This window comes from Hyaena hyaena, unplaced genomic scaffold (assembly GCF_003009895.1).
Source record: "Hyaena hyaena isolate Hyena2069 unplaced genomic scaffold, ASM300989v1 scaffold_204, whole genome shotgun sequence".
Classification (NCBI taxonomy): Eukaryota; Metazoa; Chordata; class Mammalia; order Carnivora; family Hyaenidae; genus Hyaena; species Hyaena hyaena.
The window spans coordinates 219,526-241,176 of record NW_024080837.1 but is presented as its reverse complement, the minus strand read 5'-3'; the positions used below and the strand labels follow the sequence as shown (position 1 = coordinate 241,176).

Below are 21,651 nucleotides of genomic sequence, written 5' to 3'. Positions count from 1 at the left end.
TTACTTGGGTGCAATGGAACTCATTTAGGTAAATTAAAGAAATAAAGAAATGACTTCTTTGTACATACTGGGCTATAATACCTTCCACTCGCCTACAGCTGTGAGGTCATGAGAAATGTATCTTAATTCATCCCTACTTCTAAGAAATTACTAGTATAGGGAAAGCCCAAAAGCTGCAGATGAACTTGAGCATTTAGACATATCTGAACTTCTGATGAAAATTTATTTTCAGAAGCTTTGTACGTACTCTTTGCTCAAAAGGAGAAGTCAAGCTACCCTGACAGCCTTTAGCAGCTGGGATGTTTTTAAAAAAAATTTAATCTGGAGAGCATGGTGTGGATCTGTGTATCACTGGAGAATAGGTATCCAATGCAGTCAGTGACTATAGTCTCTCATTTGCATATTAGGTACTAGTTCAAAATTTTTTTTATAAAACATGTTCAAAGACACAAGAGCAATGTTGCCATAATGTATTAAATATGGTATTTTTTAGTTGTTGAAACAGTTTGTCCTTATCGTTCCAGTGTATTTTTTATATGTGTAATCTGTCATTGAGTATAAACTCCTTAGGGTCAATGACTGTATTATCAACTACTGTATAAAATTTCAGTGCGTTAGAGAATGGAACTGAAAACTTCCCTGGCAGATGTAACAAGAACAAAGATCGGAAAGACCTGAATGTGTGTTTGCATAGTACAGAAAGCAGCAGGACAGCCTGGAAAGAAAAGCAGATTCGGAAACTGAGAGCCTGTGTTCTGGTCCTGGGTCTGCCATTTGGTACCCACGGTGACTTGAGACAGGTCACAGCCTCTAAGATCTAAGACAGGGCTCAGGATACTGGTCTGCAAGGAAATAGTGAGAACCAAATGTGATCGCGTGAGTGGCTATGCTCTGAAGGGATACAGGGCCATATATATAGTTGTATCATCATCAGATTTTTCTCTCTCAAAAAGAAAGATTTTAAAGCTTCCAACAAAATGGCATTTTACCAGGAAGGCTGACAACACTAAATATAATTTAAAAACAGACAAACAGCCTAGTAATCTGGGGATCTTGGGTTCCAGTCTGTGTGCTGACAGAGAAGCGCCTGGGAAATTTACGCAAGGCCTTTCCCCTCAGTTTTCTTGACTAGAAAACAGGAGATAGAAAATTTCCAAGGAATATTCTAGGTCATGTCTTTCAAACACCATTTAAAAATGATGTTTGTCTTTTACCTACACAATAAAACATCTTGTGGAATAATGCATGATTTTATTTGATAATTCCTGTAAATTAGACTGTCATGTCCTTCAGAATTTTTGAACTGAAACAGACATATTGTTCTTCAAAATGTCAACGTGTACATCAGGGTTAACCTGAACAAATATCTTCCTGAATGAAATTCAGCTGGGATCATGCAGGTGCATGTGTGTGTGAGGATGTACTCACATGTGTATGTGGGCATGGTTGGTGGTGGCTGAACAGGAGGGCACGGCAGATTATCTAGGCTGTCGAGGCTGTTACATTTATGTGATAGTTTGCTAGTGATGTGTGAATAGGAAGTTTGGGCTGAAAGGTACCAAACGATCTGCAGTGATAAAAAAAATGAGAAATATTCTAGGAAGGTTTTTGATGTAAGTTTTTTGAGGTAAAAGGGATTTTCATTTATGTATTAAATGACACAGCAAGTACGAAATAAAAATACAAAACTTCCTAGTGATCTTTTAGAATAAATACTTCAAAATGAATTGCTTAAATATGTTAGGCATTTGTAGAAAATATACAATGATAATACCCTGGGTACTAGCTTCTTTTCTTCAGTGCCTCAAACTAGGTATTTCATAATATTGTTTTAGCCACGTCATCTACTTGTTTTCAGTTAATATCATTTTAAAATGGTACTCAAACAGAAATAAATGACAAAATGGATCCACAAAAACAAAAATTTAGTATGATAATTTTATTTAATATTATTTCTTATAACTTAGTTACATACATTCTCAAAGTCCAGCCATTAAAATATTCCCCTAAGCTAGCTCAACTCTTTTAAAAAATCGGTTGTTTGAAATTTAACTTTCTTTTTTAAAGCTTGAGGCTTTTTTTTTGAGAGACAGAGAGAGAGGGAGGGAGAGAGAGCATGGGGGCGGGGCAGAGAGAATCTTTTTTTTTAAGTTTATTTATTTATTTTGAGTGGGGTGCAGAGAGAGGTTGAAAGAGAGGGGGAGAGATTTCCAGACAGGCTCTGCACCGTGGAGCCCAATGTGGAGTTTGAACCCACAAACCATGAGATCCTGACCTGAGCTGAAACCAAGAACTGGACACTTAATTGACTCAGCCACCCAGGTGCCCCAGGGAGAGAGAGAATCTCAAGCAGGCTCCATGTTCAGCACAGAGCCCAACACGGGGCTCCTTCCCACAAGCCTGCGATCATGACCTGAGCCAAAAGCATGAGCTGGGTGCTCAACCGAGTCACCCAGGCGCCCCTGAAATTTAACTTTTGGTGTTATGTCAGAAAAAGAGAATGGAGACATTGTCCTTAAAAAAGAACCAACTGGGGCGCCTGGGTGGCTTAGTCGGTTAAGCGTCCGACTTTCACTTAGGTCATGATCTCGCGGTTCGTGGGTTCGAGCCCCGCGTCGGGCTCTGTGCTGACTGCCTGCTCAGAGCCTGGAGCCTGTTTCAATCTGTGACTCCCTCTCTCTCTGACCCTCCCCTGCTCACGCTGTCTCTCTCTCTCTCCTAGAAATAAAACATTAAAAAAAAAAAAAAAAAAAAAAAGAACCAACTTTTTTGCTGCAAGTATTTAGAAGGAAAAGTTGCTTACTGTGTCACAGACCCTGAGCCCGGCCTGAAACCCCGGGACTTGTCCTTACTGACCGACCGCTGCAAAAGAATAACAAACGATAAGTACAAACTCAGAGAACACAAGGCAGGTAAATAGTCACGACTTGCTGAATGAGGAGAGAGCATGCTTGTTCTGAACATAACTGTCTATCAGCACAGTGTATTCACTCCTATGGACAACCAAGGAGATCGTTCTGCAGGTCATTTGAGCACTCTATACATCAGTTTTCAGGTATGTGGCTAAAAAAAAGGTCTGGACTACTCTAGAAATACCATACGGTATATCACTGAAGTTCTAAATTTATCTGTCAACATTGCATCTTCCCTTCCTCATCCTTTTGGTATACTTCAGTATTTTCATAGTGATGATATTCATGGAATTCTACGTACAATTTTGGATCTGAACACCCAATCTTCTACAAAATTTGTGCAGTACATATTTTATTAATGGCACCTTTGTGAAGAGAACAAATTAAAAAGTACTTTCAGTGGTGCTGGATTATACTGTCATGTTAGGTTGTTCCTCCAGAATTGCAGCATTAACTCCAAATAAAAGTGTAGTCTGGGAAAATGGAGTTTGATCTGAGACCGTATTTTACAAACCAACCCAATGTTGCTATAAAGTTGACTACAAATGTGTGTGTGTGTGTGTTTTAAACAGATAATTATATGTTATGGAAAGAATCCATTTAAAATTCACATAGAAAATATAAAGTTTTGGGTCATATACAAATGAAAGAGATATACTATAGCTACCTAATAATTTAATTTACAAAAGCCTCAGAAAACAAAAAACAAAATGAAATCAAAGAAAAGCAGCACAACCTTTTCTTTCAGTCTTAAGCTGTTTGAGTAACTCCTGTTTTTCCAGTCTTATCTTTCCTGGAGATTGTTTTGCTTTTTAGATTTCCTCCCTCACAATCAGATTTCTGCAAGATGATTCTTTAGCAAGATTTGGCACTGAGTATCTTAAAACAAGTATTACTTTTTTTTCCCTTTTTTTTTAGTTAACAATTTATTTTTAAATTTACATCCAAGTTAGCATATGGTGCAACAATGATTTCAGGAGTAGATTCCTGAATGCCTTTTACACATTTAGCCCATCCCCCCTCTCACACCCCCTCCGGCAACCTTGGTTTGTTCTCCATATTTAAGAGTCTCTTATGTTCTGTCCCCCTCCCCATTTTTATATTATTTTTGTTTCCCTTCCCTTATGTTCATCTATTTTGTATCTTAAAGTCCTCACAGTGAAGTCATATGATATTTTAAAACAAGCATTATTAATCATAAAGATTTCCAAAAATATTGTATTATGCAGCGTTATTGCCGTCTGCATAGCTTTAAATTAAGCATATAATAAAAACAAGCATAAGAGAACAAGAAGACTTAGTGGTGAAAGGTAGATGCTGTAGCAAGTGACTCAGTTTCACAGAACAACCAAAGCACCAGGAACACCCTGAATTTTCCCTACCAGTGAAGATGATCTGACTCACTTAAAAATGTGTTTGGGACAAAAGTACAAACACATGAGAAATTCGAATTCAAGGACTAATGCAGATTGCAGAAGAGTCTACCTGCCCTCAAATGAAGAGAGCAAGAAGTGAAGAAAACCATCAAAATCTAAACTCAGAAAGCATCAATTATAACTGACCATCTTTAGTTTTTCTCCCAGACTTATGAAAAAAATTCCAAACACAGCAATCAAATTAATTTTATTTTTCACTTGTTCTAAGTATTACTTCTATCGCTTTGTTCATGGCAAGACCAGCATCTTACCACATATATATTTATACACACACACAGACACACAGACACAGACACACACACACACACACACACACACACACACCATATATATATATAATGTATGCAATTTTGTAAAAGTCTGGATTAAAAACACCCCCTGAATATAACGGCGCTAATCAGAATTTGAACCTACTTCAGAGGTTGAGGGAAGAGAAATCAGACTGAATTGTATATCAAGTCAACGTTACTTTTAATTATTTCTTATGACCCTATACAGGAGTAACAACATACTGCCACAAGTAGGTCTTACCAAACTTGCTTTTAATAGTCTGTTCCTGTGAAATGGATGCAGAAGGTTTGTCTTAAGTAGGTTTAACACTGTCCCTGCCATCTTTCCTGATGTATTACTGTATTACAGTAACTGGCACATTCAAGTCCTTCTTCATGATGCAAAGGTGGCTGAAATTGTGTTCAAATCCTATGAATCTCAAGTTAATAGAGTATCCACATTACAAAGTTTTAACACTTATTAAAGGACACTTATTTAATTAGGACCAACATTCCACTTCTAAATACCTTTACTCACTCATTCCTTGGTCTCAGCAGCAGCATACCATATGGGTAGTTACTCATGGACGCAAGGAGGAGGAGGAAGAAGGGGTCTCTGAGCTGTTTTGTTTCATTTCCTTGAACAGAAAAGCCCCCAAGGCTGTAACACCATCAGCCCATCAGCACCCCCCACCATCAACGAGGCCAGGGTGCACAACTGCCCTGCTTTCCTTCCTGTCCACACACACCTCTCCAGTTGCGTTGGGACTTCATCTCCTCTTCACAGTACCCTTGATTTGGAGAGGAGAGGATGAAGAGAGGAAGATGAGCAAAGCAAAGGAGGTGAATGGAAGGATCAGAATCCAGGGGCTCCTGATTCCCAAACCCTCACAGCTTCTTAGTGAGGCTTTTAAAACTAGATGCAGTGCAACTTAAACATGAAAGGAATGATAGACGGAATGATTTTAAGTGCCTCCACCAATTGAACGGAGATTTACCAAGAAGAAAATAACTCATAAATAGCTTGTAAGAGAAATGGGCCATACAAACAATTCACCCAACTATTTCTGCAAACTTGAGGAATGAATGTAAAATTAGGTAAATGTTCAATCAATGTCTGTTGTAGCTAGCACACCGGTGAGCTTTAAATAAGGCAAATTTATGGTATTTACATGTTTATAATACCTTCTGATATCTTCTACTTTGTTCTTATAATTAATATCTAATCGTTTGTTTATGCCCACTTGGTAGAAATTTTTTAAAAAGAGAGAGGAAAACAACAACTAGAGCTGGTGGCTAGATTCCAGTCTTGGTTTTCCATTATTAGCTTTCCATGTGGCCTGAGTACAAGCCATTTCCCTCTTCTTGGGGTCTGTTTTTTACTTGAAAATGCACAGAAGGGGCTCCAAATAAAAGCGTGATCTATCCTAACACTATTCTTGTATTTTACAGATGAGGAAATGGAGGCCCAGAGTCACCAAGGTTACAGAAGTCACCTGAAGGCTCAATTCTGTTTTTTCAAACCATTTTAACACCAAAACTATTTTTCAAAGACAGTTTTGCTTGGAAACCTCATATAGAAACACATAAACATAGAATTACTCCAGGTGAAGTTAGGTTTGGTGGCCTGGCAAACCCCGTCTTCCCAGCTCTAGAGTTCTACAGAGGGGAGTTTATAGACCACGGGACTAAACAAGCTCTTCTGGGTTTCCTCTGTTGCTAAAATTCTGTTTCCAAGAGCACAGTTTTATGACTTTATATATTCCTATGAGGTTTCTGTTGATTCTTTGATTTTAGAATTTATTATTGATCATGTGAATTGTAGCTGATGCTGAATTATAATGCTTTTCCTTAAGGGCAAAATAGTCCTGTGCATTAAGATGCAGTTTCCAGAAGTATATAAAAACAAAAGGTGAAGGTTTTCATTTTGGTTCATGATTTGTAGTTTTGGGTACTAACTGTGCCAAACCAAGAGCAGAGGTTTATGAAACCCACTCTGAGCCAGGCATGGTGAGAGATGTCCTGGGGGTACAAAGCTGAGGAGGCGAGAGGAGTTTATGGCCTGATGGGGAAAGTTTTGGATACAACCAACAAGGCAGAGGGGGATAAACATTACGATAAAGGTAAAAAGGAAATGTGTGGAAATAAAGGAACAGAAGCCTTGAATTGTAACTGGAGGTTTTTGAGAGGGATTCACAAAGGAGGGAGCATTTGGCTAGATCTTAAGAGATAAATTAAAATTCTGATAATTGGAGAAGCACAAAAAACTATACAGTTCTGAAAACTGGGTGAGAAAGGTTTGAAGGGCGTCTGCAGGGCAGCCTACTCAGACGGGTGTTTTAGAAGATGAAGAAAAGTAGGTCAGAATTCATCAGTCTTCAAGGTGTGTGGGGGATCGACATAAACATTTATGAGACCTGCACTTTATAGGCAAATGGAGAGCCGGCCAAGATTTCTGAGCTGGTAATCATATGACTTGAGGTCTGTTTTAGCAAGGTATCTCCAGTACGTGGGCAAAAGGTGCATTAAAGGCTGGAGAATGGAAGTGTGGAGGCTGCTGTAGGTGGGGACCAGGGGGCCGTTTCATAGCAACATCCTTCCCACGCTCTTTCTTCTCCGTTCGCTCTTGAACAAAACTGGCAGCCCTTAACCTTCTACCCTTTGTCCTTTCCATTCTTTATAAAATTTCTGTTCTCATGGATTTAACCAGTATGTTTAGGCAAATGACTTCCAGATCAATACCATGAAACCAGATCTAGATCTCAAGTCTTCTTCAAAATGACTTGGCAATAGCTGGTTTTTGGCAAATTTTTCAAACACAGCAGTTTTTTCCGAAAACACACCGGGATCTGTACATTTTCATCAGAACTACCTTGAAAGTCTGAGTTTTCAGCAAATCTCTCCTGAGTTCCATAGATGCCTGAAAGATATCTGAAGGTAGCTGTTGCACATATGCTGCCAACTTTGTGAGTCTCAAATTGAAGTTCTTCTACTCTTATACACTGGGGTGTTCAAATTAGAACCCTGATTTCTCCTTAACCTTCACATGGATTTAGTCACCAAATGCTAGTTTCTCATTGTGTTTGGCTTGGATTATTGCAGATTCTTCTATTGGTCTTAGTTCCTTTAGTACTGCTTTTTCCCCAGTTTTTTTCAGAGCTTCTAGAATGTGCTTTTGAAACAACCAATTAGATAATGTTACCCTCCATGCTTTAAATCCTTTGGTGGCTCTCTATTACCTCCAGGATAAGATGCAGTTTTTTTTCTTTTAAAGTTTATTTATTTATTTTGAAAGAGACAGCATGAACAGTGGAGGGGCAGAAAGAGAGGCAGAGAGTGAGAATCCCAAGCAGGCTACACACTGTCAGGGCAGAATCTATTGCGGGGCTCGAATTCCTGAACTATGAGATCATGACCTGAGCCAAAATCAAGAGTCAGGTGCTTAACTGACTGAGCCTCTCAGGTGTCCCTAAAATGCAGCTTCTTAACATGTCATAGGGACCTTCTTAAATCCTGTCTTCTTGTTCAGATTCATTCAATTTCTGTTTTTTACTATATATTTTTAATTTTTAAAATGTTCACTTATTTTTGAGAGAGACAGAGACAGAGAGAGAAAAGAGGGAGACACAGAATCTGAAGCAGGCTCCAGGCTCTGAGCTGTCAGCACAGAACCCGATACAGGGCTCAAACCCAAGAACCATAAAATTGTGATCTGAGCTGAAGCCAGACACTTAACAGATAGCCACCCAGGTGCCCTGCTCTTTCTGTTTTTAACTTTGCATCCCAATATCTAGCCCTGATGAAATACTTGTGTGGCCCAAGTGTCAGGCTTTAGTGTGTGTGTGTGTGTATACATACACTGAACAGGTGATATATATCTGTTCAGTGAGCCAGGAATGCCCTTCCTTCTGTGAAACCCAATTTAGAAATCAATTCCTCTGGAAAGCTTTTCCTGATGTCACTAAGCTTAGGTCGTCAGGGACCATTTCTATTTGTTCTTCTTGCATTTTGTGTAGAAGTCTATCAAACTCTTGTGTGGCAAAACTCCCAAATGTCTATCTTCCAGCTCTTTCAAGAGGGAACTCCCTGAAGGTGAGGGCAGATGATGGGCATATTAGACCAGAGATTCCAGAATGACATCTACATAAAAACTTCTAGGAGGCAGTTAGAAATCCACTTGGGAGATTCAGGAAAGAATCCAGGGTTACAGATGTAGACTTTGATACATCTGAAAATGCCAAAGGAATATCTGAAACTATGGGGGTAGAAGGGATAACCTGGAAAAAATATGTTAGAGAAAAATAAAAAACAACAATAAAAAAGATGCAGCAGCGTACATCTCGGAGAAGGCTTATACACAGTGGCAGGGGAAGCCAGATGAGAAAGGAGTGGTAAGTTCAGTGTTGAAAGGAAAGAGAGAAACAGCCGAGAGACGGTAGTGTTAATGACCCAGGGCAGTGGGTATGGAGTATTTCTTTACATGGTCTGTTAACTGTTGGGTTTGGTCCTTCCTTCCACTCTGCGCTTCACCCCTTGTCCCTTTCCCCTGTGACCAGCTGGTTTTTAAATTTTTCTGAGGGATATTTCTAACCACTTCAGGGCTTTTGCACATGTGGCTGCTAGTGCTGCAAATGTATCCTACCGTCTACCTGGTGCTCTTTATAAAAACAAACCATGGGGCGCCTGGGTGCTTCAGTCAGTTGAGTGTCCGACTTGGGCTCAGGTCATGATCTCATGGCTCGTGAGTTCGAACTCTGCATCAGGCTCTGTGCTGACACCTCAGAGCCTGGAGCCTGCTTCAGATTCTGTGTCTCCTTCTCTCTCTGCTCATCTCCCACTCGTGCTCTGTCTCTGTCTCAAATATAAATATTAAAAGAAAAAAACAAAAACAAAACCGAACCCATCTACTCTTCACCACGCAGCCTCAGAGTTGCCCTTCGCTGTCCTTAAACTGCTTATATGTTTAGTTTTGTGACGCATTAAGTACAAGGACTTTCACTCATTAAACTGTAACTTCCTAAAAAAAAATTTTTTTTTTTAATTTATTGTGGGGCGCCCGGGTGGCTCAGTCAGTTAAGTGTCCAACTTCATCTCAGGTCATGATCTCCTGATTCATGGGTTCAAGACCTGCGTCAGGCTCTGTTCTGACAGCCAGCTTGGAGCCTGGAGCCTGCTTCGGATTCCGTGTCTCCCTCTCTCTCTGACCCTTTCCTGTTCATACTGTTTGTCTCTCCCTCTCTCTCTTAGAAATAAATAAAACATTAAAAAATTAAAAGAATAAACTTATTGTTTATAGCTGCTGAAGTCATTAATTATTGATATTTCATTTGTAATTATATAATGAAGTGCAGTAGGTAACATATTTTCTAATGAAAGAAAAGTAAATGAACATTTCTCCCTCCCAGACAACATCTACTGGCTTAGGCCACCACAGACATTTCTCTCAAACTTGCAAGTAAGTCATATCTCAGCCAATGTTCAGTACTTTGTTTCCTTTTTTAAAAATATAATTTATTGTCAGATTGGTTTCCATACAACACCCAGTGCTCATTCCAACAAGTGCCCTCCTCCATGCTTATTTTTGAAAGACAGAGACAGTACAAGCAAGGAGAGGGGCAGAGAGAGGGAGACACAGAATCTGAAGCAGGCTCCAGGCTCTGAGCTGTCAGCACAGATCTCGACGTGGGGTTTCATCTCACAAACCATGAGATCATGACCTGAGCTGAGGTCAGACACTTAACTGACTGAACCACCCAGGTACCCCAAGACTATAACTTCTATAAAAGTTGGAGGGGCGAGTTCTAATTTGCCATTATGCCATCCAGACAACATATGGATGTTTACTGCAGTGTCTAGAAAAACAGCAGGCATTCAATATGTACACGTTAAATGAGTAAATGATGAAGATGCCAAAGGAATAGAGGAGCAAGGATGGAGATTACGGATGCAGTGGGAGCTAGAAGAACATGGGAGGGAAATGACCAAAACTACCAGTGGAGGCATCAGTTGTAGAAAGAAGGGGGCTTCCTTCTTTATCTGAAAGCAGCTGGAGAGGGAAGGTGAAACTACAGAAATATAGAGAACGTGGAGATGAGAAGTAGAGAAAATTCATGTTGGAGGACTTTTCTTCAAAGCCAGCTTGGGGTAAGAGGATGGGGCTTGCAGAATGTGAACATTCCTGTGACAGAGCCTGTAGAGAATGGGACAGAGAGTCAGGAAGAATGAAAAAGATGATCGAGATCATGGGCCGGACTGAAGCTGGAATCACAACCATGACACAGACACAACTAAGACAATTACATGACTTTCCTCAGCAATGCTAAGATGGGCAGCTAGTTTACCCCCGGGGCCTGGCGACCGGTAAGTCACACACTCCAAATACTATACATGTATCTGACATCAAACTGCTAACTAATTGCAGCTTCTAGGCCTTTATTTCCTGGTGTTCTAAGTAACCTGATTTGGGGGGAATGGAAAATGATTGCAGATATCCAGGGAGATAGGAAACATCAGAATGTCAGTCCATCTCTCTCTCTTTTTAAAAAAATTCCTGCAAGTTAAAGAATCATTTGGGTCATCCCCCTCCTCTTCTGGAACTGAACTATTCACTAGAGATGGAAGATTAAGGAAGGAAAATGGAGAGGCTCATGGAGGGCTAATGGTTTTGTGAAGTCCACCGCACCCAGCCCTCTCTCCACCGCTGAATGTTGGCCATGTGAGCACCATCACTGTGGTCAAAGTGGAGCGACTTGGAAGATTCATAAATACCTCAGCACAGCTACTCCTATTGTCTGTATGATCCCTCCGCATCACTCAGTAAACATTCATTGGATACCTGCTTTGCACTACATGCCTGGGATTCACTTCTGAACAACACAGTCCCTGACTTTAAGAAACGTTTGGCCTTTTTATTTCCATCCAGAGAGGAAGAAAGAAATAGAAGAAATTTTCAGACACGAGCCACGCTAAAAGTATCTTTGCCTTACCTCCTTCTTAATCTTTATTATAAAGGCGTAATGGGGTTTATGGAACAGCTATGTACTTTTGAGAAAGTTTCAAAACATAACTGATCTTCATTATTTGTGGGCTGCCTATTTGCGAATTCGCCTCCTCACTACAGTTCACTTGTACTCCCAGGTCAATACACATGGTGCTTTTATAGTCATTGGAATACATGCACACATGCAGGGTGGTGAAAATTTTGAGCTGCTGGATGCACACAATCCCAGCTGAGGCTGGAACACCAGAAACTTCTAATGCTTTGGCATGTTTCAAATGTTCTGTTTTATTTCAGCTCTCATACTGTAAACAAGTATCCTTTTTGTGGTCTATTTACTGCTATGTTTTCCACATTTTTGTGTTTTGCTAGTGACTTCACTGTTTAAAATGATCCCTAAGCAGCATGCTGAAGTGTTGTCTAGTGTGACTAAAAGCAAGAAGACTGGGGGCGCCTGGGTGGCTTAGTCGGTTAAGCGTCCGACTTTCGCTTAGGTCATGATCTCACGGTTCGTGGGTTCGAGCCCCGCGTCCGGCTCTGTGCTGACTGCCAGCTCAGAGCCTGGGGCCCGTTTCAGTCTGTGACTCCCTCTCTCTCTGACCCTCCCCTGTTCACGCTGTCTCTCTCTCTCTCTCCTAGAAATAAATAAAACATTTAAAAAAAAAAAATAAAAGCAAGAAGACTGATGTGCCTTTGATGAAATACATGTGTCAGATGAACTTTGCTCAGGCACAAGCTATAGTACTGTTGACAGGAGTTGAATTTTAATGAATCAACAATATACATAATAAATAAGGTGTCTTTACACAGAAACATACATAAAACTAGGTTATGTATTGGTTGGCTGATAAAAATGTTGTGACCAGAGGCTCACAGGAACCTAATCCAGTATTTTCCCTGGGAACAGTAGCTCAGTATTCACCAATTCAGTGTTCATGGTGAATTCAGAGAACATAACTACTACGAACAATGAGAATCCACTCTTGTATTTTTCAGTACAGCTTCTGTGTATCCACGAAATTGCTATTTTACTGTTCTTTGTTCTCTTATTCCTGACATACCTATGAAGTTCTTGGGAGCTCTGTCTCCGTCAAATCATAACCATTTATTGAGAATATTTTCTATGTAAAACACTAAGGTGAGAGACTTTGGAGGAAACAGGACTATTGGGACATTGATTCCCATTGGTTTCACAAAGCTATGTGTAATGGTTTAAAGGCTGCTGTAATGCATCAGGTCAACTTAAAGTTTATTACATATCCAGAGATCAAGGGATCTGAAGCACATATGTTATTCTTCTAATACAACTGGAAGAACATTTGCTAGCAAAATTCCCTGACTCTGTGTCTCCCAGGGAGGCTTTAAGAAATGTAAAGGAATATCTACCAAAGATTAGCATGCTTAGGGTAGGATCTGGCACAAGGAGTTTTACACAAGTGTCCCTTGTGATTCTGAGGCCTAGCAGTTTGAGAACCATTAATCTGGCATATATCAAATTGGCAATTTGTTGGGGTAGGAGAGCTAAGGACTAAATTTGATTTGAGTGTCTGAAGCTGACTTAGTGACTATAGCGTAGTAGCCAGTAAGCATGGACTGTGGTGATCTCCTCCCTTTCTTGCTTTCTTCCCTTCTTCTGGTTGGAAGCTTGATTCTAACCAAGCCTACCCATCAAGGATTTTGATCTCCCTCCTGAAACAATATTAAACAGACACAGTGAGGCTGTGTCTCATAATTTAGTGAGGGAAAATGTATGTACATATAATTTGGCACTGAGGTAGCCAGGTGATAAATGTTATAAGAGACAATATGCCATGAAATTATGGGGGAAGAAGGTTTCTCTGGCCAAGTGGAGGTTCTGGCCAGTCCGTCTGCAGACCCACCTAAATGAATGATTCCTTATTCCTCATCATTTCAGTATGTGTATGTATGCATATATATCCATATTAGTTTCAACAAAATTGTTCAGTGATGTTGCTTTTAACTTTGCTCTTTACATCTTTTTAAAAAAAATTATTCATTGTTTATCTCAAATTCAAACATCCAGTGTTTTTTTTAATGTTTTTATTTATTTCTGAGAGAGAGAGAGAGAGAGAGAGAGAGAGCAAGCGAGGGAGCAGGGGAGTGTCAGAGAGAGAGGGAGACACGGAATCTGAAACAGGCTCCAGGCTCTGAGCTGTCAACACAGAGCCCGATGCGGGGCTTGAACCCATGAACCGCAAGATCATGACCTGAGCAGAAGTTGGACGCCTAACTGATTGAGACACTCAGGCGCCCCTCTTTACATCTTTTTAGTAGGTTTATATCCATTATACCTGAGCACAAATCACACTTCGTTTTAACAATATTTATAATGTAAAATTTATTAGTTATAACAGATGAAGTCATTATACGTGGCATTTGCAGTAATTGCAAAAGTTGTGATAAACAATGTGACCCAGGGAAGCCTGAGTGGCTCAGTTGGTTGAGTGTCTGGCTCTTGGTTTTGGCTCAGGTCACCATCTCATGGTTTGTGAGATCAAGTCCAGTACTGGGCTCCATGCTCACAGCACGAAGCCTGTTTGGGATTCTCTCTCTGCACATGTGTACACTCTCTCAAAATAAATAAGTAAAAATTAAAAAAAAAAAAAAAAAGATCCATACTACATGATTGTCCATATGGGGATATTCAATTTGAAATGTAATTTACGCTTATACCTGTCAGTGACTTTAAGGCCAGGACAATATATAGCCTCATGATCTTGGCCTAGGCACATTTCCTACAGTAGTCTTGGGAATGATACCGCTTTACAGTCAGTCCCTGCAAGATGGCATCACTTGGGCAGAGAACATTTTCTTACAAAGGAGATGTCAACTTTTAGGAGGTCTATCAAGCATTCTATGTTCTTTGTGTAAAACACACATAAGTGTGTAATAGAGGTTGCTACTTCAACATACCCGGTAATGGGAAAGCATAAATAGGGGTTAAAAAAAAAAAAGACAAGACTCATTAAGCACAAAAAGTTTCTGTAAAAGAGTGATAAAAGCAAATCTGTTTGAGGGTATTGTAATGTATGCAGGGTTTGTGTGGATAAAAGAGACTTTTAAATAAAAAACATTTCCTTCCTTTGTATGCCAACTAAAGTAGAAATGTGTTAAAATTAGAGACCATTATGGCATTATTGGGACTGCTGCGTGATAACAAGAACATTAGCATATAGTTAATTTCTAAGGCAAAGGAAATAAATGGTAGTTAAAGGCTATCTAAATTTAAGTTAGATATTTTATATATACTTGTGTTGAGTGTCACCAGAGCTAGATACATCTTTATGTGAAGCTTGTCTATAAGTAGGATAGTATATAACTCCATATAGGGCTTATGCACATAGTTTGCCAGAAATGAAGAAAATGAAGGCAAAATTTATTAACAGGACCTTAATAAGATTTGTAATTTAAGGAAAAACACACATATGTATGTAACAATACTACCTATTTTTATATATACCTATATATAATAATATATATATTATTATATATATATATAAATTATAATAGAGCAGTATTTGTCACTGAAGGGGATGATTTTGTCCCTCGGGGGAAATCTGGCAATGTCTGGGTGACATTTTTGATTGTCACAATTGGAGGGGATTAGTGTTTTTAGCACCTAGTAGATTAATGGAGGCCAGGGATGCCGCTAAACATCCTACAACACAGAATATATTCCCTCAAACAAAGAAGAATCTAGCCCCAAATGCTGTGTGCCAAGGTTGAGAAACCCTGGGGTACTTAACAAAACACAAGAGAACAGCCGAGTTAGAGTATCAGAGGACTTGAGAAAAAAAGGACATGCTGGCTGTTGAGTCACAAGACAGGGTGACTGATAATAATCAATTCTGCCAGTATGTAAAGGACAATTTACAACCTGGAATGACTGGTGGGAAGTTCTCCCAACAACATCTTACACATTTCTTAATTTTATTAAAATAAATTTTTATTTATTTATTTTGAGAGAGCATGAGGGGGGAGGGGCAGAGAGAGAGACAGAGAAAGAGGAGAGAGAGGGAATCCCAAGCAGGCTCTACGCTGTCAGTGCAGAGCATGACATGGGGATCAAACTCAAAAACTGTGAGATTATGACCTGAGCTGAAATCAAGAGTCTGATGCTTAACCGACTGAGCCACCCCGGCACCCCAGCAACTTACATATTTTAGATCTGTGATAGATTATTAGAGGGATGTTACTGATATTTAGGTTACCTTTTGAAAATATCATCATGAAAAGCAAAGGGAAACACCATATTATTCTATCAAACAATGCTTAATGTCACAGTAAGAGTAGTGGGCCATGTGAAACATTGGTTTGATCGAGTACAACATCACTTACTTTATATTTTTTATGTATCTCATCATTCAAAGATTGAATGCTACATCTGCCTTCTCAGATTCATGAAGGAATGACCTACAAATTCTTACCAGTGGTTTATTGGAACAATTATGAAACCTTTATTGAATTTATATTATTCTCTAAACTGAGTTCTCAGTGGAAGATCTGCATAAGAAACTGAAAGGTGATAGAGGATGGGCTCAGAGACTCAAATCGGGTGAATCATCAGTGGGTCACTAAACTGGAAAACAATTTCGCCCTTATGTAATTTTGTGTAAATTTTAAGTAACGGGAGTTAGGAAGACATCGAGGATAAGACGCATTCCCCACACTCAGTTTTGGGGTAGAAGCCACTGGCAGGAGGACCCTCTCACAGCCCCTGCGTTTTGGAACCACTGGCAATGAATGAGGTCCTGGACCCAGGCTAGGTCAGCTGAAAAGACAGGCTGTCGGTGGTGTCTCACTCTGCTGGGGGTTAGAGGGTCCTGGAAACACAGATGGGGACTGCCCCAAATAGCAAGCAACATAGCTGCTGAGGGGAAGAGACACAGCAGTGGCTGAGACACAAGTGTCAAATACGCTGGCTGAGGCAAAGGTGTAAAAAGGAGAATGAGTAGAGAAACTGGTCAGCAGACTTTTAAGAAGGTCAAGACCATATGGTTTCCTTTCAGGGTAAGAGAGATTCTGGAGGCTTTCAGAGTTTCTCCGTGTAGCACATTTAGGAACATTACTTTTGAAAGCAGAGTCTGTGGGCGTGAGGTGACTCACACTCGCTTTGCTGTCACATCATCAGGGTCCACTTACTTTCTTTGCAGAACATGTTCTCTCTCCAGGCTCATAGAAAATTTTCAAGTGTAAATAATGGTTTTGAACTTAATATTTTTCTGAAAATAGTTTTAGGTACTGAAACAAATTATAAAGAAAAATACACATCGGTATTGTCTGCATTGAGATTCTTCACAGGACACAGATAAATACTGTGGTTTTAAATTTACTTATAAGTTAAGATTTTGATTTCTTTCTCTTCAGATGAAGGAAGAAACCTTGAAACATTCCTGAAATTTTCAAACAAATCAAAACATAAATTAATTTTTATCTACTTAATATAACAAATTAGAGATAAATCAACTGTATTTTGTTTGATAAACAGAATGAACAAAGTTAGAAAAAGACATTAATTGATATTAGCGATAGGAAAGAGGCAATATTATGATTGTATTTTCAATGATTTAGCCTACATTAACTTTTGGATATCTGAAAAATCTGCTTCAACATACCAAAAATAACCACTGTCTATTATAAACATGTTGTTAGATTTAACATAATAAAATCGTATTATTTCTGTGGTTAAAAATAACTCAGATGCACTCCTGGTACAAGGACCAGTAAATGGAAATTTTCCTTTTCTGTATGAAGTGAGTTTTTGAAAATAGTGACATATAGCGCACTTAATCCAGGCTTAATGAATTGTCTGTTTTTGGGATGAAGAGGGTAAATGAACGTTAGGTATTCTGTAGATGAAGACAGACACATGCACACAGAAGGCAGTTAATTTACTGACTACTGTTTTTCTGAGAGGTTGACAGAATTATCAATATAAGGTTTCATGTGCGTTGTATGCTTGGCTGGAAGAGGTACTACCATGGAATTACCTGATGCTTTTGGACTGTTTTGCTTTGGACTAGACAAGAATGTTGTTCCTGAATAAAACTGGATTATGCACTTTGGTTTAGGGGTCACCACTTTTGAATAAGACAAGCCTACACTCACTGATTCTAGATGCTCAGTAAAATACTGAAAAAGAATTAAAACACTCTTCTCATGGGAGAAGCTGAGCTGTCATTGATATTTTTAGAATTATCTTGAAATAGCAAAACTAATAAATATTATTCTTTTAATGAGTTTTTAGAGAAAGACAAAAACATCAGAGTAATTTCTCTATACTCACAGAAATAATCTAACATTCCTATGCATAATTATTACTCTACACCTGGTATTTATACAAAAAACATACTTGGTTGTGTCAATGTTGAAACATTCATAAAGCAGAAGATACTTCTCTGCTTTGGGTTTCATTTTTAGGGGAAAAAGCATTTTCAGAAATTTTAAAAAAGGGGCATTTTTGGAAATAAAAAAAAGAAAATTGGGCATTTCAGTACCTTGATTAAGTATGATCCTAGTTTCACTGAAAAGAAGAACAGACATGAATAAAGATATGCATGCTCACATGAGTAGACAGCATTTTTTTTGTTTTTAAATTTTTTAATGTTTTTTATTTATTTTTGAGAGAGACAGACAGACAGAGAGTGGGAGGAGGGGAGAGTCAGAGAGAGGGAGACACAGAATCCGATGTCAGGCTCTAGGCTCTGAGCTGTCAGCACAGAGCCTGACACGGGGCTAGAACCCACAAACTGTGAGATCATGACCTGAGCTGAAGTCAGACGCTTAACCAAATGAGCCACCCAGGAGCCCCCTAGACAACATTTTCAACAGGATATGGAATAAACTGTTGGAATGAACACAAATATTAGCCAGACAGAGGGGTTTTATTTTTCACTTACACTGTTCTTCACTGGTTAACTTTTTAAAGCTATGAGCATATATTACTTTTATAGTAAAAACTTCAAGTTATTAAAAAATTTTTAAGACAGAAATTTTAACAACAACTTTTTTCCCCCAAATAAATGGATGGCATAGGTTAATGATTAGGCTAGTAAAAATAAACAGCCTAAGAAAAAAATAAGGTCTAAAATACAGACACAAATAAACCACGGTTGTCAGCACTATGTTTTTTTCCAAGCCTCTCAGTTTCTTCCCTCCCTGATAGTGCCAATATTCTTCCTTCTATTAGACACATTCTCACAGCACATCATGATAAAAATGTTCTGGAATGAGCCCAAGGAAAACATTGTCCTCCTCTCGCTCTCCTGTGGTATAGGTAACGGCTGATCTGTCCGGGGACTCTGGCCAATCACGGAGAGTCACCACCTCAAGTCCTGTGCCCACCTCCTGCTCTGGGAGAGCCAGCCAAATGCTGCCGTCGCGCACGGATACTGCAGTGAACCAGGTGAAATGCTGGAAGGTACCCGGGGCTTTCAGCAACAGAACAGGTGTGTTCCATTTGGAAAGACTTACAGGATTCAGCAGCTGCCAAGCTATTAGAAGGTATAATTTTACTTCTTATTCCACAATTTGAACAGAGATAACTTGAAAAAGAAAGAAAACTATTGAGGAGGTTTCCTTTTTTCCTTAAAAAGTACAGAGAGTACAATTCTAAAAACTTCCACATGGAGATGGGTCCCCTGAAGCAAACATAAAACAGGAACGTAAAAACCAATGTGATAAAACGTGGCTAGCTGTGCAGGTAACAGCTGTCTGTGCTGCTGACTAGGTGGTGGGGACGGAGGGGCACCAGCCTGAGAGCATGAAGTCTGAGCTCCTAATTAGGAGTCATTCTTAACAAAACTCTTACAGCCTTTCTGGATCTTGGTTTCCTTATCTGTACAATGAAGGAAGCAACTAGAATCACCGTGGATGATCTCTGAGGTTCCTTCTATGTCACCAAGTCTGTAATTCTATGAACTTAGGACCTTCCCCTCCCCAATTCTAAGCACTTATCAGAGGCTACTTCTCATGTTCTTTTTAGACATATCTTATATATGATGCTAAATATAAAACTTGCACATGAAATTAAATATCTGATAGAATCTGTGGCAGGATTTGATAAAATCAAACCATATATATTCTGATAAAGGGACTCAACTGAAGAAAGGCAACTATGCCAGGTGCTAAGGAAGCCTGGTTACACATTTCTCAAGGGCTGGCCGTCTGCATCATGACTCAGAGTGTACCCAAAGCATTTTGATTACCTGGGGCAACATTACTGTTTCTTCTTTTTACATAAGCATAGATCATTCCTGATACTTTCTTACAGAGGGAAAGTAAAACATTATCTAACTATACACCTGTTACATTTCTAGGAGGAAAAACATGTAGGACTCTATTCTAACACAAGGATTCAGACTGAGCAGATACAATCATGTTCTTCAACCAAAAAAATCTATGCATCTTAAACTCTAAAGGCCATCTGAGTTCCCTCTCAACCAGGAGGACTTTTCTATTCTCTTGTCCACATGGAGTCTTATCCTCTGCAACTTCCTTGCTTTACCTATTTTTATGTTTTTAAATGTTTCACTTTGCAAGTCTACAAGGTCCTTGAGGTCTATTAGAACTAGAATTTAGGCAGCAGTGGGATTAGCCTGAGGCAGACCTCAAGGGTCAAGATGGGTATCTGAGGAATTACTCTGCTGGGTTATAAATATAAAGGTATACGTGAAGCATGGAGATCAGTGTGTGAGAGGGAAAAGCACACAGTATTTTTTGATGCAATGAGTTATTCTAAGTGGAGGAGTTGGGGCAGATGAAGTGAGAACTGAGGACTCTAAGAAGCAGGTAAGAGGTCTGTATCCATAGGAACACTGGTGCACCAAGGAGGAGGAAGGGGCAATACCAACTTCCCAGGCAGCCAGTCAGAGCAGAATTAGTTCAAGGCTACTGCGCACAGACACACAGACGTGGGGGCCGAGTAACCCCAATTCAAAGGTCAGCATAATGTGGAGTCAGGGATACCAGGAAGTCATTAGAAGTAAAGGTTATGTCTTTCATAGCATCTCTCAGTTCTCGACACAGACTACGAATATTGTGAACTGTTACAATGACTCCTTGTGCAGATGTTATAAATGCTTTTGCTGCATTAAGTGTCTTTAGGTTGTAAATGTACATTAGTATCTCCCGAAATTCTTAACTCTGGTGCTCATTTACAAACAATGTATAATATTACACATGTAACATTTGCTCAAATACCTTACCAACCCTTTGAACTGTATCTCCTGTTGTCCCCATACTGTCAGAGACAACCATTGCCATATGTCCTTGCTGCATTTGAAACTAGCGCTTTACTTAGAAACTTTTTTTTTTTTCGGTTCTTTGTAGCGCAGGCTGTTTGTTCTTATATAACCCAACCATGAATCCCAGGGGCCTGGAGTTAACACTGCCCCCCTCTTAGCTCTCTGTTGCTAATTTTAGGCTACTATACTTTTTTGTTGTTGTTGTTGTTTTAAAGTAATTTCTACGCTCAATGTGGGACTTGAACTCACAAGAGTTGCATGCTTTATCAACTGAGGCAGCCATACGCTCCAAAGGCTTATACCTTCAAAACATTCCTCCTTGGATGCCTTGACACCTGGCTACCCTCCTCCCTATTTGTCTTTGTAGCTGTTGTCTTCAGACCTTGTGGTCACTCTAACACAATGATTCTCAATTTTGGCTGCACATCAAACTAATCGGGAAAGCTTCTGAAATCTACCCATGCTGAGATCCCACTACAGAGCAATTAAATCACATTGTCAGTGTGGGGACGGGTATCAGCATTTATTATTTTTAATTTCTTAGGTGATTTCAATGTGAGGCCAAAGGTGAGACATCTGTTCTAACATAAGAATCAAAGACTTCAGCTCTTGGGTCACCAGTGTCCCTTTCATCCCAACTCTTGTAGCCATTCTAGAATTTTAAAATCCAAGAGAACAACCTATCCACCACTCTGGGTCCCAGTTCCTTGATCAACTCAACTTTTACAGTGTGTCCTTTAATTCACTTCAGTTCTTAAACATGCTCTGTGA

At 39.5% G+C, this 21,651-nt stretch overlaps 1 protein-coding gene across 5 annotated transcripts in view; it reads right to left on the bottom strand.

Moving 5' to 3' along the window:
• AHI1 (Abelson helper integration site 1) overlaps positions 1 to 21,651 on the bottom strand; it is a 212,896-nt gene that overhangs the window by 21,630 nt on the left and 169,615 nt on the right. For all 5 annotated transcript variants that reach the window (XM_039242047.1, XM_039242050.1, XM_039242051.1 and 2 more), the window contains one exon: positions 2,804 to 2,862. In XM_039242047.1, the coding sequence (XP_039097978.1) occupies positions 2,804 to 2,862 (59 nt within the window). The remainder of the gene's footprint in view (positions 1 to 2,803; positions 2,863 to 21,651) is intronic.